The 16492-nt window shown below is 37.7% G+C and overlaps 1 protein-coding gene across 6 annotated transcripts in view; it reads left to right on the forward strand.

The window, feature by feature from the left end:
* SLC18B1 (solute carrier family 18 member B1) overlaps positions 1–15236 on the forward strand; it is a 45384-nt gene extending 30148 nt beyond the window's left edge. For all 6 annotated transcript variants that reach the window (XM_027850606.1, XM_027850609.1, XM_027850605.1 and 3 more), the window contains 5 exons: positions 903–998; positions 6939–7013; positions 11635–11728; positions 11983–12032; positions 13643–15236. In XM_027850606.1, coding sequence (XP_027706407.1) covers positions 903–998; positions 6939–7013; positions 11635–11728; positions 11983–12032; positions 13643–13709 — 382 coding nt within the window. In that variant the 3' untranslated portion in view covers positions 13710–15236. The remainder of the gene's footprint in view (positions 1–902; positions 999–6938; positions 7014–11634; positions 11729–11982; positions 12033–13642) is intronic.
* The last annotated feature ends 1256 nt before the right edge of the window (positions 15237–16492 follow it).

Genomic DNA, 16492 nt, shown 5'->3' on the forward strand with positions numbered 1-16492 from the left:
ATATTACTCAAAGCACAAGGATCTGAACTTCTTAAATGATCTAAGTTACTAAGAATAAATGAAAGAATTGGAGATGATGAAAAAGTTGCTTGTAATGCCCATGAATCTCTTCTAAATATTGATGCTAACTTTCATTTCTTTGCATGCCTAAATAAAGGACAGTTCTGGTGCTTTGAGAAAAACAAAAACTCACCCAACTCTAGTAACTTTTGCTCTCATTTATCCTTTAAAAGCAACTTTTTTTTAAGCTCTAATAATGTAAATATAACAGTACTAGTGAGCTTGAATTGGATGCCTTTTGAGGTGGCATAAGTCATTTTCTTCCCAGCTTAGCACAGCAACCAGTCCAAACTTTGCCAAAAGGACTACTGCAAAATACATTTGTTAATATAAAGTTCAGATACTGAGTAGGTATGGCAAAGATGAACCATATACCTGACTTCCAGAGATACTGTAAGAGAAACAAGACTGAAAGGAATACCCATAAGGCAGTACAGTTATCCTATTATACATCATAAGATGTTAGAACTGACTTGAGGACAGAAAGAAGGGAAGGAAATATGATAGGTGGGGCTAAGTAAGGTAAATGGGCTGCTCTTGGAATATGGAGATCACTGGGTTTCAATGGGGTATATATGCTTATATATCTTGTTAGTAGTAGTGATGGTTCCTCTGACATTTACATTCTCAGGCATTCCCCTTTCCTGCCAGGGACCATAACACCAGTGTGATCGAAATGAATCTCTGATAGAGAGAGACATGGCTTCTAGAGTCAGTGGCCAACAACAGGTCTTCTCTGTGTGAAGCTAACTAACTTGTGACTTTGATCCCATTAGCACAATCTACTAAGTTTTTGTTTTCTTTAAATCATTAATTTTTTTTCCCTTAATTCTTTTTGGCAGTCAGCTCTGGCTGTTAGTCCTAGTACAGGTTGTGAATGGCATCTCTGCTGGAATGAGTATAATACCAACTTTCCCAGAGGTACTCAGTTGTGCATAGTAAGTAATCAATTCAGTTGATTAGATGATGTATGTATTTGAGATAATAATAAATGTTGGAAACTTTCTTTAGTTTCACTGTGTGGAGAAACACTGTCATAGAAGATAAAATATCACATTAAAACCTTCAGGATTTTTGATCCTAGAAATTATTGATAATTTAATTTTACATTAGGGCATAAATTACAGTTTTCTTCTGATGTTCCATCGTAGATTTAGGGCTGGAAGCAATTTAGAGGTCACTGAGTCTAGTCTCTTCATTTTACAAATGAAGACATTTGAGCCTCAAATAAGTGAGTTAAGTGATTTGTCTAGGGTCATACAGAGAGTCAGTGTCTGAGGCAGGATTTGAACCTGGATCTTACTGACTTCAAGTCTAGCGCTCTATGATAGGCAGAAGAGTTAGTATTTTCTCCCATACACAATAAGGAGTCACTGAAGATTTTTGAAATGAGGAGTGACAGACCTATTCCCCCAGGATGATTATTTTGACAACCATGTGGATTTTAGAAGCAGAAGAGATAAATTGGGGGCTGTTGAGAAACTGAACAGGGCTTTTAATAATACCAAGCTTCTGTCCAGCACAAAGACTCATCTTTTGTTGCAACACAAATGTTTCTCCAGCAATGCCTCATGGTTATATATCTTAGAACTGTCTGAGGCATCAGAGTTACGGGTGATCCACCAGGCAATGAATATATGTCTGGTGGGTACGCTGTAGTATATTTCCAGTTATCACTTATCCTTAAGAAATGGCATAAGGTATGTAACTAAGGGACTGTGTAGTTAGGAGAGGAGATGAGCTGGCCATGGCATCATGGCATACCAGAATGTGCACTGACTCTGAAGTCAGGACCTGGATTCAGATCCTATCTCTGATACTACTTATATGACCTTGATCACCTATCTTCTATAGGCTTCAGTTTTTTTTAATGTTAATGATAATGATATTAACAACAACAACAACAACAATAGTAACAGTAGCATTTCAAAAGCACTCTACATATATTATCTCTGCTTTACATTTGATACTCTCATTTGATCCTCACAACATCTCTGTGAGGTAGGTGCTATTAATACCCCCATTTTACAGATGAGAAAACTGAAACTGAGAGAAATCAAGTAACTTGCCCAGAGTCACATAAATAGTGAGTGACTGAGTCAGGATTCAAACTCAAGTCTTCCGAGAATCCAAGTCCAGCACTCTATCTGCTGTGCTATCTACTTGTCTTCTAGGCATCTCAAATCATCATTATGAGAAAGACTTAAAATGAGGAGGTTAAAGTAGAATGCTGCCAAGATCTTTTCTAGCTCTAACTCTTTAATCTTCTGTGAAATGAGGAGGGATAATTACGGAGCAGGTAGGTGGCACAGTGGATAATGCACCAGCCTTGGTGTCAGGAGGACCCAAATTCATATCTGGCCTTTGACAGTTACTTAACCTTGTTTGCCTGAGTTCCTCATTTGTAAAAGGAACTGGAGAAGGAAATGGCACGCCACTCCAGTATCTTTGCCAAAGAAAACCCCAAATGGGGTCACAGAGAGTCAGACACGACTGAACCAACTCAACAACAACAATAACAGATGGACTGCCCAAGTACTTCCCTGGTGTCTATAAAATGTAAAAGCACCTAGAGGAAGTCCTTGAGTATGCTGGGCAATTGCTCTATGAAGCATTCATGGAAGAACAAGAATAAGGATCACAGAGAATGAAAAGGTATAGATAGGGCAGGGACCTGCTCCGATGCTAGGAGCCCTCACATAGGTGGGACCATGGATCTGTTGAAGTATAAACAACAGTCCAGTTAAGGAGTGATGAGATCTATACTACAGTTGGGGTGGTTTGAATGGAAAAAGGGTATGGATGAGAAAGTTTTAGGATTGATAGTTTTAGAATATAGATGACTGGGAAAATGGTGGTAACATCAACAGAATTAGGGAAGTTGGACAGATTTAGGGAAGAAGACAGGTTGGTTTTAGGCATTTTGAATTTGAGCCAATAGGAAATCCAGGTAGAGATTCCTAGAAAGCATTTGGTAATATTGGTGGAATTCTATAGAGTGGAGGGCTAGTTATATAGATTTGGAAGTCTCCTACCTAGAAGTGATTGTAAGCTAAAAAAAAAAAGCTCAATCATTAAAGGAGAGAAATCAGAGAGAGAAGAACCTTTTGGGAGACGGCCATTCTTAAGAGCGTGAGAAATGGGATGGATGATGCATCAGCAAAGGAGACTAAGGAAGGATCACATAGAAGGAAGAGGAAGCAGTGTCAGTAAAGCAAAGACAATAGATATCTCAGAGGAAGGGGTAGCAATGTTCAGAGCTGTAAAAAAGGAACGAACAACGAGGACTAAGAGAAGAACAGTAGATTTAGTGACCAAGTGACCATCACTAACATCTGGGAGAGCAGAGGCCAGTTTACAAGGAATCGAAAAGTAGGTGGGCAGAAGGAAGATGAGGCAATGACTATAGATCACATTGGTAATCAATGGGAGAAAGGGGATGACTTCTCAAGGGTTCAGTGAAGGCTTGGGTATTTTGTTGTTGTTGCTTTTTTGTTTTAAGAATAGGGGATACCTGAACATGTTTATATAGGCAGTGGGGAAGAAACTAGTAGATAAGGAGAGTTTGAAGAAGACAAAGAGAAAATCATCAATGAGGCAAAGCTCCTTAAGAGAGTGGGATCAGCTGCACAAAAAGAGGTTAGCCTTGGCCAAAAACACACCATTTCTTCCTCTCTGACTGGAGCTAAGCAGCACAGAAGAGATGTAGCTGTGTAGAGATGCTGGTGGGGAATAGGGAAAGTGAAGGCATTTATAAAGCATTTCCTTAATTTCCTTACTGAGGGTGGATGGAGATTTTTAATAAAAAAGAAGGTAGCACTGGGGATTGGGGGGGGAGTTTGAAAGAGCTGCTTCAGGAAACTTGATAGTCATTCAGAGAAGAATAAAAGAATTATTGACTACTGTGGAAGTGTTTTGCATGACTCCACATGCATAACCTGCATCGAGTTGCTTGTCTTCTCAGTGAGGGTGGGTGGGGAGGAAGGAAGGGAGAAAATTTGGAACCTAAAATTTTAAAAACAAAAATTAAAGAATAAAAGAATTGCAAACTATTAACAACCATATGAAAGATTGCTCCAAATCATTAATAAAAAGAGAAACAAAATAAAAGCAATACTTTTTCACCTCATATCCCTCAAGTTGGCAAAGATGAAGATAGTCAATGATGGACTCACAGTGGAAAAACAGTTATACTGAAATACTGTTGGTGGAACTGTGAATTGGTCCAACCATTTTAGAAAGCAGTCTGGAATTATGATTTGAAAAGTTACTAAAATGTTCATATCCTTCAGAGATTACACTTATAGATATATATCCCCAACAAAGTCAAAGACAGAAAGGTCCATACATACCAAAATATAGATAATAATATTTTTGTAGTAGCAAAGAACAAGAAACAAAGAAAATGCCTATTGATTTGGGAATTGACCAAACAAATTACAGTGTGTGAATATGATGAAATATTACTCTGCTGTAAGAGAAGACTAATATGATGAGTTTAGAGAAGTACAGGAAAATTTATATGAATTGAAACAGTATAATAAGCAGAACCAGGAAAACAATATAATGACACAATATTGTAAATAGAAAGGAAAAACAACAATCGAAGAAACCAAATGCCATGTAATTCTAATCACCAAGCATGGTCCCAAAGAAGACTTGAAAGAAAAATATACCTTCCTCCTTTCTTTGTAGAGGTGAGGGATTATGGTTTTAGAATACTGGATATATTGTCAGCCTTAATTGATACATTTTGCTGAGCTGTTTTTTTCCTGTAAGAGATGACCTATTAGGTAAGGATATGTTTATAATGAAGATGGGAAAAAGCAAAATATATCATTTTTTAAAAAAGTAATTTCATTCATCAACTAGGGCCTGAATGAGATTAGATAACATATTTGAGGGGACCCAGTCAGCAGTATTGTTTGCCTTCCTGTAGCATTCAGCAACTTGAACAAAGGACATGGATAGCGAGAGAGTGGAGTGACCTAAGATTGGCAGGGTTTGAAGGATAAGGGAGTAAGGGGATAAAGGGTGGCCAGCAGTATATTGTTAAACTTCTTGACTTTAGGGTCAAAGGAAGAAAGTGAGGATAGAACAAAGTTGTACTGGCCTGTATGAAAAGGGCCAGATGGAGGGACTAGGTTTAAAAAAAAGTAAAGCAGAGGGAGAGATGAAAGGTTAGGAGACAAGGATCACAGAAAGGAATTTCAGAGATCAAGATCATAGAGTTTGGGTGATGTTGAGGTTTAATATTTGACTACCACTGTGCATAGAAGCTGGAATGGAGATACAAGTTATGGGAAGTGCAGAGGTTGATAAACTAAGAGACCAGGCAGTTCACAGGGATAACATGAATATTTGTCCTCAAGCTTGAAGCTAGGGATTGGAATAGAGAAAACTGTTAGTCAAGTGTCAGATTCCTTGAGAATGAAAAGAGAGTGGCCCAGATGCCAGTGGATGCTGACAGTCACAAGACTCTGTATGGACTGACATAGACAAGTAGAGAATACCACAAAGCAGAAGTTGCTAGTGGCAGAAAGACAATGTCCTTTGCTGGAACATCATCCATGTCTGACTCCATCACCCAGGAGAACACTAGGGCTTTGACCCAAAGGCCCTTTTCTCTCTCTCTAGTCTCTTTCTTGATGATATCATCTGGGTTAATGGATTCAGCTTTGTTGAACATATCTCTATGCAGCTGACTCCTAGTTCTAGATATTCATCCTTTCTTTCTCCTGAGCTGTAGTCCTACGTCATCGATTGCTTTGCGGCAGTTAGGTGGCACAGGGGATGGGGGAGGCAGGGAGAGGAGGGAATAAACATTTACGCAGCACCTACTATATGCCAAGTGCTGTGCTAAGTGCTATACAAAGATGATCTCATTTGGTCCTCAGAACACTTGTGGGAGGTTAGGTGCTACTATCAACCTCATTTTACAGTTGAGCAACTGAGGCAGATAGGGGTTAAGTGACTTGGCCAGGGTCACACAACCAGTAAGTGTTAAATGTTTGTTCTGAGGCCGGATTTGAACTCTGGTCTTCCTCCAGATTCCCATTCTAGCACTCTGCCTCAGCAGCTAGGTAGCACAACTGATACAGGACTGGGCCTGTAGTCAGGAAGACCTGAGTTCAAATTCAGCCACAAGTACTAACACATCAGTTCCCTCTTGCTTCTAGCATAAAATATAAACTACTCTCTGGCTTTTAAAGCCTTTTGGTATCTGGTTCCAACTTCTTGACCTCCTTCATACCCTCTCCTCAGCCATACTGGCCTTACTTGTTCTTCCTCTATACTGCATCTCATCTGTCACTTCTGTACCTTTCCACAGGTTGTCCCTCATGCCTGGAATGTCCTTCTTTCTCCCCTCTGTTAATTAGACTCCCTAATTTCCTCCAAAGCTTGGTTCAAGAATGACCTCCTGTAGGAATTATATCCTGTTTCTCCCCACAGATGCTATCACCTTCCTGCTTCCCTTATAATAGTTCTACATATTTATTAAAAACAACTCTGAGGTTTCATCCCATACCATGCAAATTGGCAAAGATATAAGAAAAAGAGGACAGTCAGTGGTGGAGGAGCTATAAGAAAACAGGGACACAGACACATTACATTGCATTGAAGCTACAGATCAGTTCAACTATTCTGGACATCAGGTTGAACTAGGCAAGAAAAGTGATTAGACTGTGCACATCCCCTAAGTGATCCCGTCACTGGGAATATACTCCAAAGAAGTCAGACAGAAACAAAGGTCCAAGACATTCCTAGCATCACTCCTTGACACAACACACTGGAAACAAGGTTTTTGTCACTGTCTTTATCTCTCCAGCTGCTGTCAACACTTATGCTTAATAAATGTTTGGTTGTTCTCTCTCTAGTGAAAACGGATTTGAAGAAGGATTAAGCACATTGGGACTTGTGTCTGGGCTTTTTGGTGCAATGTGGTCACTTGGGTAAGAAGTTATTTTCCTATAGAGTTAGCTATATTTATACTTACTGGAGTTTTCATGTAAGATTTATTGTGCTAGCAGTGTAAGATTTACATATAAGAATTGATGTATAAGTTTCAATCCCTTGACCCTTGAAAACCCCTCCCAGAAGCAGAATGGAACAATGGAACGTAGGCGATGTGAATTTAGATCTCCTTTCTGCCACTTACTGTGTGACCCTGGGCAAATCTATTAATGCCTCTTATTGGTAAAGTGCACAGTGCCTTGCACATAGTGGGCAGTCAGCAAGTAAATGCTTGCTCCTATCCTCCTCAGTTTCCTTACCTCTAAAAAGAGGGGGTTAGAGTAGATGACTTCGAAAGTCCCTTCCAGATCTGTATGTGTCTGTGTCATGTTGTCACAGGATATCAAAAGCCAGGCTCAGGATTAACCAGGTGGAGAAATTTCCTGTTCAGAAAGGAAATAGCAAAATGGGGAAACTTAATCAAGACTATCCTAGGTTAGGCCACACCATGATTGTGCTCTCAGGAACAAACATCCACTTACAGCAGTTCTTGCATTGCAGCACATGCCATTTTCTACTACTGGCTTTGTTGCAATTTAGACAACCATTCCTGTAATCAAAACTCAAAACACAATTATAATCCCAAGAGTTACTACCTCAAATAGCAAAATTTCACTAACACAACTTAGGTCTCGAATACTATTAACTTCTCATGTTTCCCTAATAATTAGATTTCATTTATTCTTTATAAATTAAAATTAACCACATTCTGGGGTTTCAGACATATAGCAGATAGCTGATATTTGACTTCATATTAATGTATTTAAGTTACATCTTTAAACCACCCTATATATTTTCATAATTATAATAAGTGATATCCAAAAATATTCAAATGAAAACTCATTATTATAGTAAACTTATTATTATTATGTTTTAAAACAAAATATACCCCATTACATATTTGTTTTCAAATATCAGTTTCTATCACATTCTTTTAAAAGCTCAATTCATAATCTAACAGTATACAGATTAAAAAAAATACATTGTTTTAACAGCATTTCTGATACAGTGGTTTTCCAAATATCTCAGTAAAGAGAATTTAGAAATCCAATAACAACACATACGATATCATGTATTTAAAATATGGATCAAAACTAATTACCAGTTAGAGGATGTCAATTTAGCCGAATGCATTTCTAAATTATCTTACACAGAAAATCATTAATCTTATTACCTTTGGTATTTTATGTTAATCACATCTAAAACCTGGTATGCAATTGCATTAATTAAAGAAATAATAATAATAATCAACATTTACATAGTGCTTATCATATGCCAGTCATTATGTTAAGCACTTCACAATCATTGTATCATTTTGATCCTCACAACAATCGGGGGATATGGGTATCATTATTATTTTCCTCTGTACAGATAAGGAAACTAAGGCAAACAGAGATAATTTGCTTAAGATCATACAGCTAATAAGTTTCTGAGACCGGGATATAACTCAGGTTTACCTTCTCCATGCATTTTTCCAGCATTTTGTTGTTGTTGTTGTCCAGCACCTTTATTTGAAAACCTGATCTGAGATGAGAAAAATTAACAAAGTCAGAGGGAGAGGGTCCCTGAGGTAGGGCAGTCACAGGGGGTCTCCAAGCTAGGGCAGTCACAGGGGGTCTCTAAGCTAGGCTGGGAGTCAGAGGGGAATTTCTGAGCTGGGATGGGAGGCTCAGGAAGTCCCTGATCTGGAACAGGGGTCAGAAGGGGGATCTGATAGTTGAGGTGCAGAGGTGGGGCTAAAGGGGTCCCTCCTCACAGACCTCTTTTTGGTTTAAATCACCCTTTCCATTCCTTAATTAAATTTTACTCATTTTTAAATTGCTCCCTAATTTAAACAAGCTTTTTTCTTTTCATGGTTAAGGAAAGGTTAACAACAGGTGGCCATAGAATACAAACTGCATGCTTGTGTTTTTTCTTCACTCTGGGATTATTTTCAAACTAGCTGCCTTCATTACACTAAAACAATAGCTCTATCAGGGGAAAAGTGATCTAAGTGTTATTTACCCCTGAAACTTTTACAGAATTTAATTTTTATTTTTCCTTAAAACAAGTTCTATAGAGTGGTACTTCAAAACTCACTAAGATATTTCAGCATATGTTAAGTTTCTGTTAAGTGCCTTATCAGATAGAACAAAGATAAGGAGGTGAGATCCTGGAATTACTCCCCTGCAATCTTAAAATGATTAATCTCCAATCTCTTTAATCTGTAAACCTCTAAAATCTACTATGATATTTTTAGCAGTTCTACAAACTAGGAAAAAGTTTTCCTTTCTTTAATTATCTGACTTTATCTTTGTCATTCCAATGTGACTACAACTGAAATGACAGAAGTATCTTGCAGAGTTTTTGTTTTGTTTTATTTTGTTTTGTATTGTTTCTTCCCCCCTTAATACCTAATCTTTTGCCTGAAGTGGGAGCTAATCCTGTTTACTGGGACAACTGCTTTAAGTACGAAACTTCATTACTCTTTCCTAGCATTTTAAACTCTTTGTAGCATTTTAGCAGTTTTTTCTGGCTGTCATCATTTTCCCCCTGGAAATCTTTCAAGGTAGCAGGATCTATAAACAACACTAAACATAATACAAGACAAAGAAACAAAAACAGACAAAATGATAAGACAAACATATTTGCTGGCCTTAATTATTTTCAGTTTACAATAATGAGAAGAGCCAAATTAGGACCAAAACAAATTACCAGTTGAATCTCTTGCCTATTTATGTCAGATCTCACATAAATCAATTGTGTGCTGTTTATTCATTCTTGTAACTATCAGGAGCATCCCCTGTAGCCATGCTACCAAAAATCATTCCAAGAGGAACCCCACTTGTATTTAACTACTATGGGAATTCGTAATTCTTTTCCATCCCTGGGGGAAAATCCTTAACCTAAACTTCATCCTAAACTTCCCCTTCTCCTAGGGAAAAAAAATCTAATTATTAACTCCTCTCCTGGGGGAAAAAACTACATCACCCCACTCCTGAGGTAAACTTAATGTATAACTACACCCTAAACCTTACCTGAGCTTGGTAACCAGAGAATTCTAGGTAGTTTTTTTAAAAAACTGGCAGCCTAAGGGTCAGAGTTCTGTCCCAACCTGGCTGGCTTTGCCAAAAACTGTGGTGGCTGAAAGATGAAATGACTGAGAAAACAAAAGCTCACACTTCATTGATTATTGATTTATTAAGCATATTGATTTATTAAGCAATGCATGCCAATTACCTAACGACTCAGTTCCAGGCCACAGTCTTTTAATATATTCATATATACACATATTTAAACACACACAATCTCTTCTCTAATCCTGTGGGGTGTGTATACACACATACAACAGTACTTCAAGAAAGGATATATGATTTGTGAGCCTGAGGAGCTCCCAATGTAAGAACTCCTTCCTAGGATCCAGGAGACAAACAAAAGGGAATTACCTGAAGCAAAGAGAGGGGAAGTGAAATGCCCAGATCACATAGCTACTAAGTGTCATAGGTCACAAGTGGTATTTGAACTCAGATCTTCCTAATTCCAAGCCCAGAACACTATCCACTACACCGTATTATCTATAGACACCTATCTGTTTGTGTCCATACACATACATATATTCTTGTTTCAAGCTACTTGGAAAATAAACCCTGTATTCAACTGAATAGTGCTACATTTTATTTATTAAAATATCTACAATAACTTCTTGACTGGTCCCCTCACCTCCAAATTCTCACCCATACTCCACCCTTCCCACAGCTACCAAATTATACTCTTTATAAAATTCTCTGGGTATCATGACAGTTCCTCTTACTCAACAGCCTAAAGTGGCTGTCTATCACCTATAGGATACAAATCCAAATGGCACAGCTGCAATTTAGAAGCAGTCTACTGATCCGACTTTACATATTTCCCAATTCAAAACTGGCTTTAAGCAGGCTGATTTTTTCCTCACTGTTATCCTGTTATATGTCATGGTATACATTCCTGCCTTCTTTGCTCACGTTGTTCCTTCCACATCCATTCCCAAAGACCTCCTCTGTCCCTTTTGCCCAGCTCATATCTCACCTCTTCCATGAGACCTTCCCTAATCATTGCAACCCACATTGATCTCTCGTTTCTCAAAATTCCTATAGCACCTGTCTGTACCATTCATGTTGGAACTTTAATCACATACTGTAACAACAACAACAATTCATGACTATGTGAAAATAGATTATGAATCCTTTGAGGACGGGGACCATATTTCATGCTACCATTGTGTACTCTACCATACCTAACATGATAGATGTTTTTTTAAACAAATTATATAATGAAAAAATACTGCTTGTAGAACTATGGATTAGAAATATAAAAGATATGTGCTAAATATCACATCAGCTTTTAAGGAATTAAATTTTTTAAGATTCTATGAAGTAGGATTCTTAAACTACATTTGACCAGTAAATGCATGTTGTTTGATTTTTCTTTCAGCAATTCAACTAAGTTACCATGCAAGCATAATTCCAAAGAATTAGAGGTTCTTTTAACTTAAAAAAGCAACTTTCTGGGGATACATTTTGTTTTCTCCTTTTATTTTTTTAGAGCATTCATAGGACCAACACTAGGTGGATTTTTGTATGAAAAAATTGGTTTTGAGTGGGCTGCAGCTGTACAAGGACTCTGGGCTCTAATCTCTGTAAGTAATCAGTCTTTTCTCTTATGTTATATTAGTGCTTGTGGAAAGTAAGTTCAAATTTTAAAAAAGAAAAGAAAAAAAGAAAGGAAAGAGCTTAAATGAAAAAATGCACAAATGAGAACCCAAAAGCATTTCAGAAGGCACACAGATGAGCAGGCCAGTTTTAGTACTGTTTGGATAAATTCACAGTTTCATATAAAAATGCATGCATATCTTACAAGTGATTTTAATCAGCTATTGTAATTCCATTAAAGGGACTGTTAATGGGACTATATTACATTGTGGAGCACTGGCGAAGAAAGAGGTACTTTAAACTGTTCTTTCTGGTTTATTCTTTATTGATGATTTATTTGTTTGTTTTTCCATAACATTCATTTTCAAGTATGTTCCTTTCCCTCCCCCCAAATCAATAGGCCTTCTTTTATCAAAGTCTTAAAAAGGAAAAGTAGTTTTAACAAAACCAACAAATAAATGGACCTTAACTGGCAGTGTATGCAGTAGCCTCAACTAAAGTCTTCCCACCTCTGGGAATAAAGGCAGATTTCATTTTTCAGCTCATTACAAACTCTTCTGTTGGGGCATTTAAAGCCCTTAATAATCTGATCTCAACCTGCTTTGCCAGCATTGTTATAAACTACTCCCCTTCCTATACTCTATGATCCAGCCTAACTTTCTTGCTGTCTTTCACACAATACATTCTATTTCCTTTCTCCATGCCTTTGTATAACCTATCGCTTATACTTTACATGCATGCTCTTATCACCTCTACTTCTTATAGTCCCTAGTTTCCTTTAATAATTTATGATAATAATAATAATAATAATTAAAAAAAAAACTAACATTTATATAGTGCTTACTATGTGCCAGGCACTGTGCTAAGTGCTTTCCAGTTATTATCTTCATAACAACTTTGCGAGGTAGGTGCTATTTCCCCCATTTTATATTTATATTATTTAATATATTTCTAATGTTTCCATTTTACAAGTGAGGAAACTGAGGCAAACAGACATTAAGTGACTTTCCTAGGGTCATACAGCTAGGAAGTCTCTGAGGTCAAATTTGAACTCACAATCTTCCTGTGTTCTGTGAACTATGGCGCCACCTAGCACCCCTAATTTAATCACCACTTCCTCCATCAAATGTTTCATGATCTCCCTCAACTGCTAGTACCTACCCCCTAAAATTATCTTAAATGTATTTGAACAAACTCTTACATGTAAAGTCTTTGAAGGAAAAACTATTTCCTGTTTGTCTTTCTGCCAAGTATAGTGCCCACACATAGTAGGTACTTATTACATGCTTGTTGATTGATTAAAGAACGTTTTGTCAACCCTTCAGATTGCCAGGCCTTATCATTATAATTACACAGGATTCAGTTGTGTTGTATTGTTGTAGTTTTTGTGTATTTTTTTCTTGGTTATGCTTACTTTACATTGCATTATTTACTACCAACTTTTCCTTTTAAAATTCTCATTTGAGGGAATGAAAGTAGTATAACTTTAAATGCTATATTCCTAGAGTCAGTTCACTTACAAGAAAATGAAATCCTATTACTTGGCAAGAGTAGTTGTCTACTATACATTTGGATGCAATTTAAAATACTCACTTTTTTCCTTTTAAGAAACATTGGAGGGGCAGCTAGGTGGCGCAGTAGATAGAGCTCTGGCCTTAGAGTCAGGGGGACCTGAGTTCAAATTTGGCCTGAGACACTTTGAACTTACTAGCTGTGTGACCCTGGGAAAGTCACTTAACCCCAATTATCTCACCAAAAACAAACAAACAGAAAAAAAAGCATTACTTTTTCAGCGGGTGGGGTGGTGTTGGGAGGGAGAGAAGAAAGATCTTTCATGAAAATAAAATGTAAACTAAAAAATAAACATTGTGATGTCTTTCTCTGTTTTTAAAAAATTGTAGGTGTGAACTCCAAAATACCCTCCACACGGAAGAAGAAAGAACATCTCTGTTGCCCCATGGGATATAGCCTTATATACCCTGGATTGATAGAATACTTGAAGCTATATTTTCTTTACTTTTAGAAATCAGAAATATTATTTTCAGAAAGAAGAGCCCACAAACAGAACACAGGGCCCTAAAACCAGCCTTCTGAACGAGTTGACACTACCTTTTGAATGATCCAGAGTTAGGTGGTCAAGTGCCCTGAAAAGTTGGCCAACTTCAATACATTTGATGTGCATTGTGCAGGGCAAATGGAAAATTCTGTGAATTTGTTTTTATGTGTATGTCAAAGCTCCTTGCTTTTTGGGCTGGGTGGCTGAATGAATTCAAGTTTCTTACAACTTGAGTGTATGTTTTACCAAGTGCAGTCATTCTGTAAATGCACCTTTTTATAGGGGGGCTGGGGAGAGAGACTGACTTAACTTTTCTCTGAGTAACTGATGACCTCAGTGAACTTATACAATGACTCAACCTCAGTGACTTAATAATGACTCAAAATATTTGAAAGAATGAATTTGAAATTAAGTGAAAGATCTTCTTTCATAGTGTTTAACTCATTTGTCTATCTGGTTCAGAAAGGAAAATTCCTTCTTACTGTGGTTGAAATATAAAGGGTCCCTTCTTTCTTTAAAAAGAAAAAGAAAGGAAAGGAAAAGAATAATCTGTTGTACTTTCGAATGGCACATGAACAACATTGCTTAAGTTTGTCTTTTTATAACATATAAATCTGGACTTACGTAATAAGATTTATCCCAGTTCGGCAACCTCAGGCTCAGTTTCCTCATCTATAAAATAGAGAGATCATTTACCTCAGAGGTTTTCTATTAAAACAATAGACTTGAAAACTCCTGTTATTTAAATTAGAAGCCCTAGACCGACATTCAGGTTCAGTACTTCCTGTTTGCAGACAGAGGACACCGCTGCCCTAGATCCAGCTTGGGATCATCTTGGACTCCTTTTACTTACCCACCCCTCTCCCCCACCCCCCATATCCAACCCATTGCCAAATCTTGCCAGTTCTACCTTCACGACATCTTTTCTAGACATCACCTTTTCTCCACAAACAAATAACCACCATCCTTGTTCAGGTTTTCATCACCTCCTGCCTAGATGTTTGCAATGGCCTTCAGATTGGTTCCCCTTCCTCCTGTCTCTCCTTTCTCCAAACCATCTTTTATTCAGCTGTCAGAGTGATTTTCCTAAAGCTTAGTTCTGTGTGGGTCACCTCCCTGCTCAGCAAATGTCAGTGGCTCACTATTCTCTCTAGGATCAAATATAAAATACTCTATTTGGTATTTAAAGCCTCTTCACAACCTGGTCACTTCTTACTTTTCTGGTTTTATTATACCTTACTGCCCTCTATGCATGCTGCAGTCCAGTTATGATAATTTATTTGCTATTCCTTGTGTCTTTGCACTGGCTGTTCCTTGTGATTGCAATGTTCTCCCTCATCTTCCCTTAATTTCCCTGTTTTTCCCTGAAGTTGTTGTTGCTGTTCAGTGTCCAACTCTTCATGAGCCCATGGACCATAGCATGCCAATATTGTCCATAGGGTTTTCTTGGCAAAGATACTGGAGTGGTTTGCCATTTCCTTCTCTGGTGGATTGAGGCAAACAGAGTTTGTTAAGTGACTTATCCAAGGTCACACTGCTAGTAAGTGTCTGATTTGGGATTTGAACTCAGGTCTTCCTGACTCCAGGCCCAACACTCTATCCATTTAGCCACCTAGCTGCCTTCAAGATTCCTTCAAGACAGCTCAAATGTTGTGTTTCCAGATCTACTCCCTCCCCCAGCTATTCTTTGAGAATACTTCCTTTTTATACTGTTTATATCTTGTATGGGATAGCTAGGTGGTGCAGTGGATAGAGAGCTGGGCCTGGAGCCAGGAAAACCTGAGTTCAAATTTGACCTCAGACACTTACTAGCTGTGTGATCCTGGGCAAGTCACTTAACCCTGTTTGCCTCAGTTTCCTCATCTGTAAAATGAGCTGAAGAAGGAAATGGTAAACCTCTCCAATATCTTTGCCAAGAAAACCCCAAGTGGGGTCATGGAGAGTCAGACACGACTGAAACTACAAAATATCTTTATTTTTTCCAAGTCAAAAACATTTCTTAAGCACCCTCTATGTGCCAGGCACTGTGCTAAGAGCTGGGGATACAAAGAGAAACAACAAACAGTCTCTACTTTCAAGGAGCTCACAATTTAATGGGGGAGTGACAGCCTAATGTAGTAGCTTCATTGTGACTGATGAAAAATTTATTATAGACATATTGAAAAATATTTTCCTTTTTTGGTTTGTTTTCTATTCTCTTTTATTCTTTAAATGCTTTTGAAATAACGTGGCTTACTTGGATCTCATACCAAGTTTTCTGCAAATTTGTTTTTTCCTCCACCACTTGTCATTGTTTGGAGCTAATACTGCTCATAAATTGGGATCATTCTTTCTTAAAAGGTTTTATGGATTAGTTAATATTCTAAACTAGTTTTGCTGTTGGCTGCCAGGGGTCTTCTATTTGGCAATAACACTAAATGTTTGCTGAGGAAGTTTCTAGGCTCTTTTAACCTCCAAAATGAAGTGGTTGCTCTACAATGATTAAATTTCCATAGGAAATGATGATAGTCCATCTCAGGGTAAGGTTCCTTTTCCCAGTGACAAATAATTCTTTCTAAAAGAACACTATACATCAATCAACTTATTCTGCTTAAAAACTATATATGTGTGTGTGTGTGTGTGTGTGTGTATTGAAAACTCTTTTACCCCAAGGTTTCAAGAACTTTTCTTGGTCCTTTCCTACTTATTTCTTCAA

This window comes from Vombatus ursinus, unplaced genomic scaffold, assembly GCF_900497805.2.
Source record: "Vombatus ursinus unplaced genomic scaffold, bare-nosed wombat genome assembly UNPS02009132.1, whole genome shotgun sequence".
Lineage (NCBI taxonomy): Eukaryota > Metazoa > Chordata > Mammalia > Diprotodontia > Vombatidae > Vombatus > Vombatus ursinus.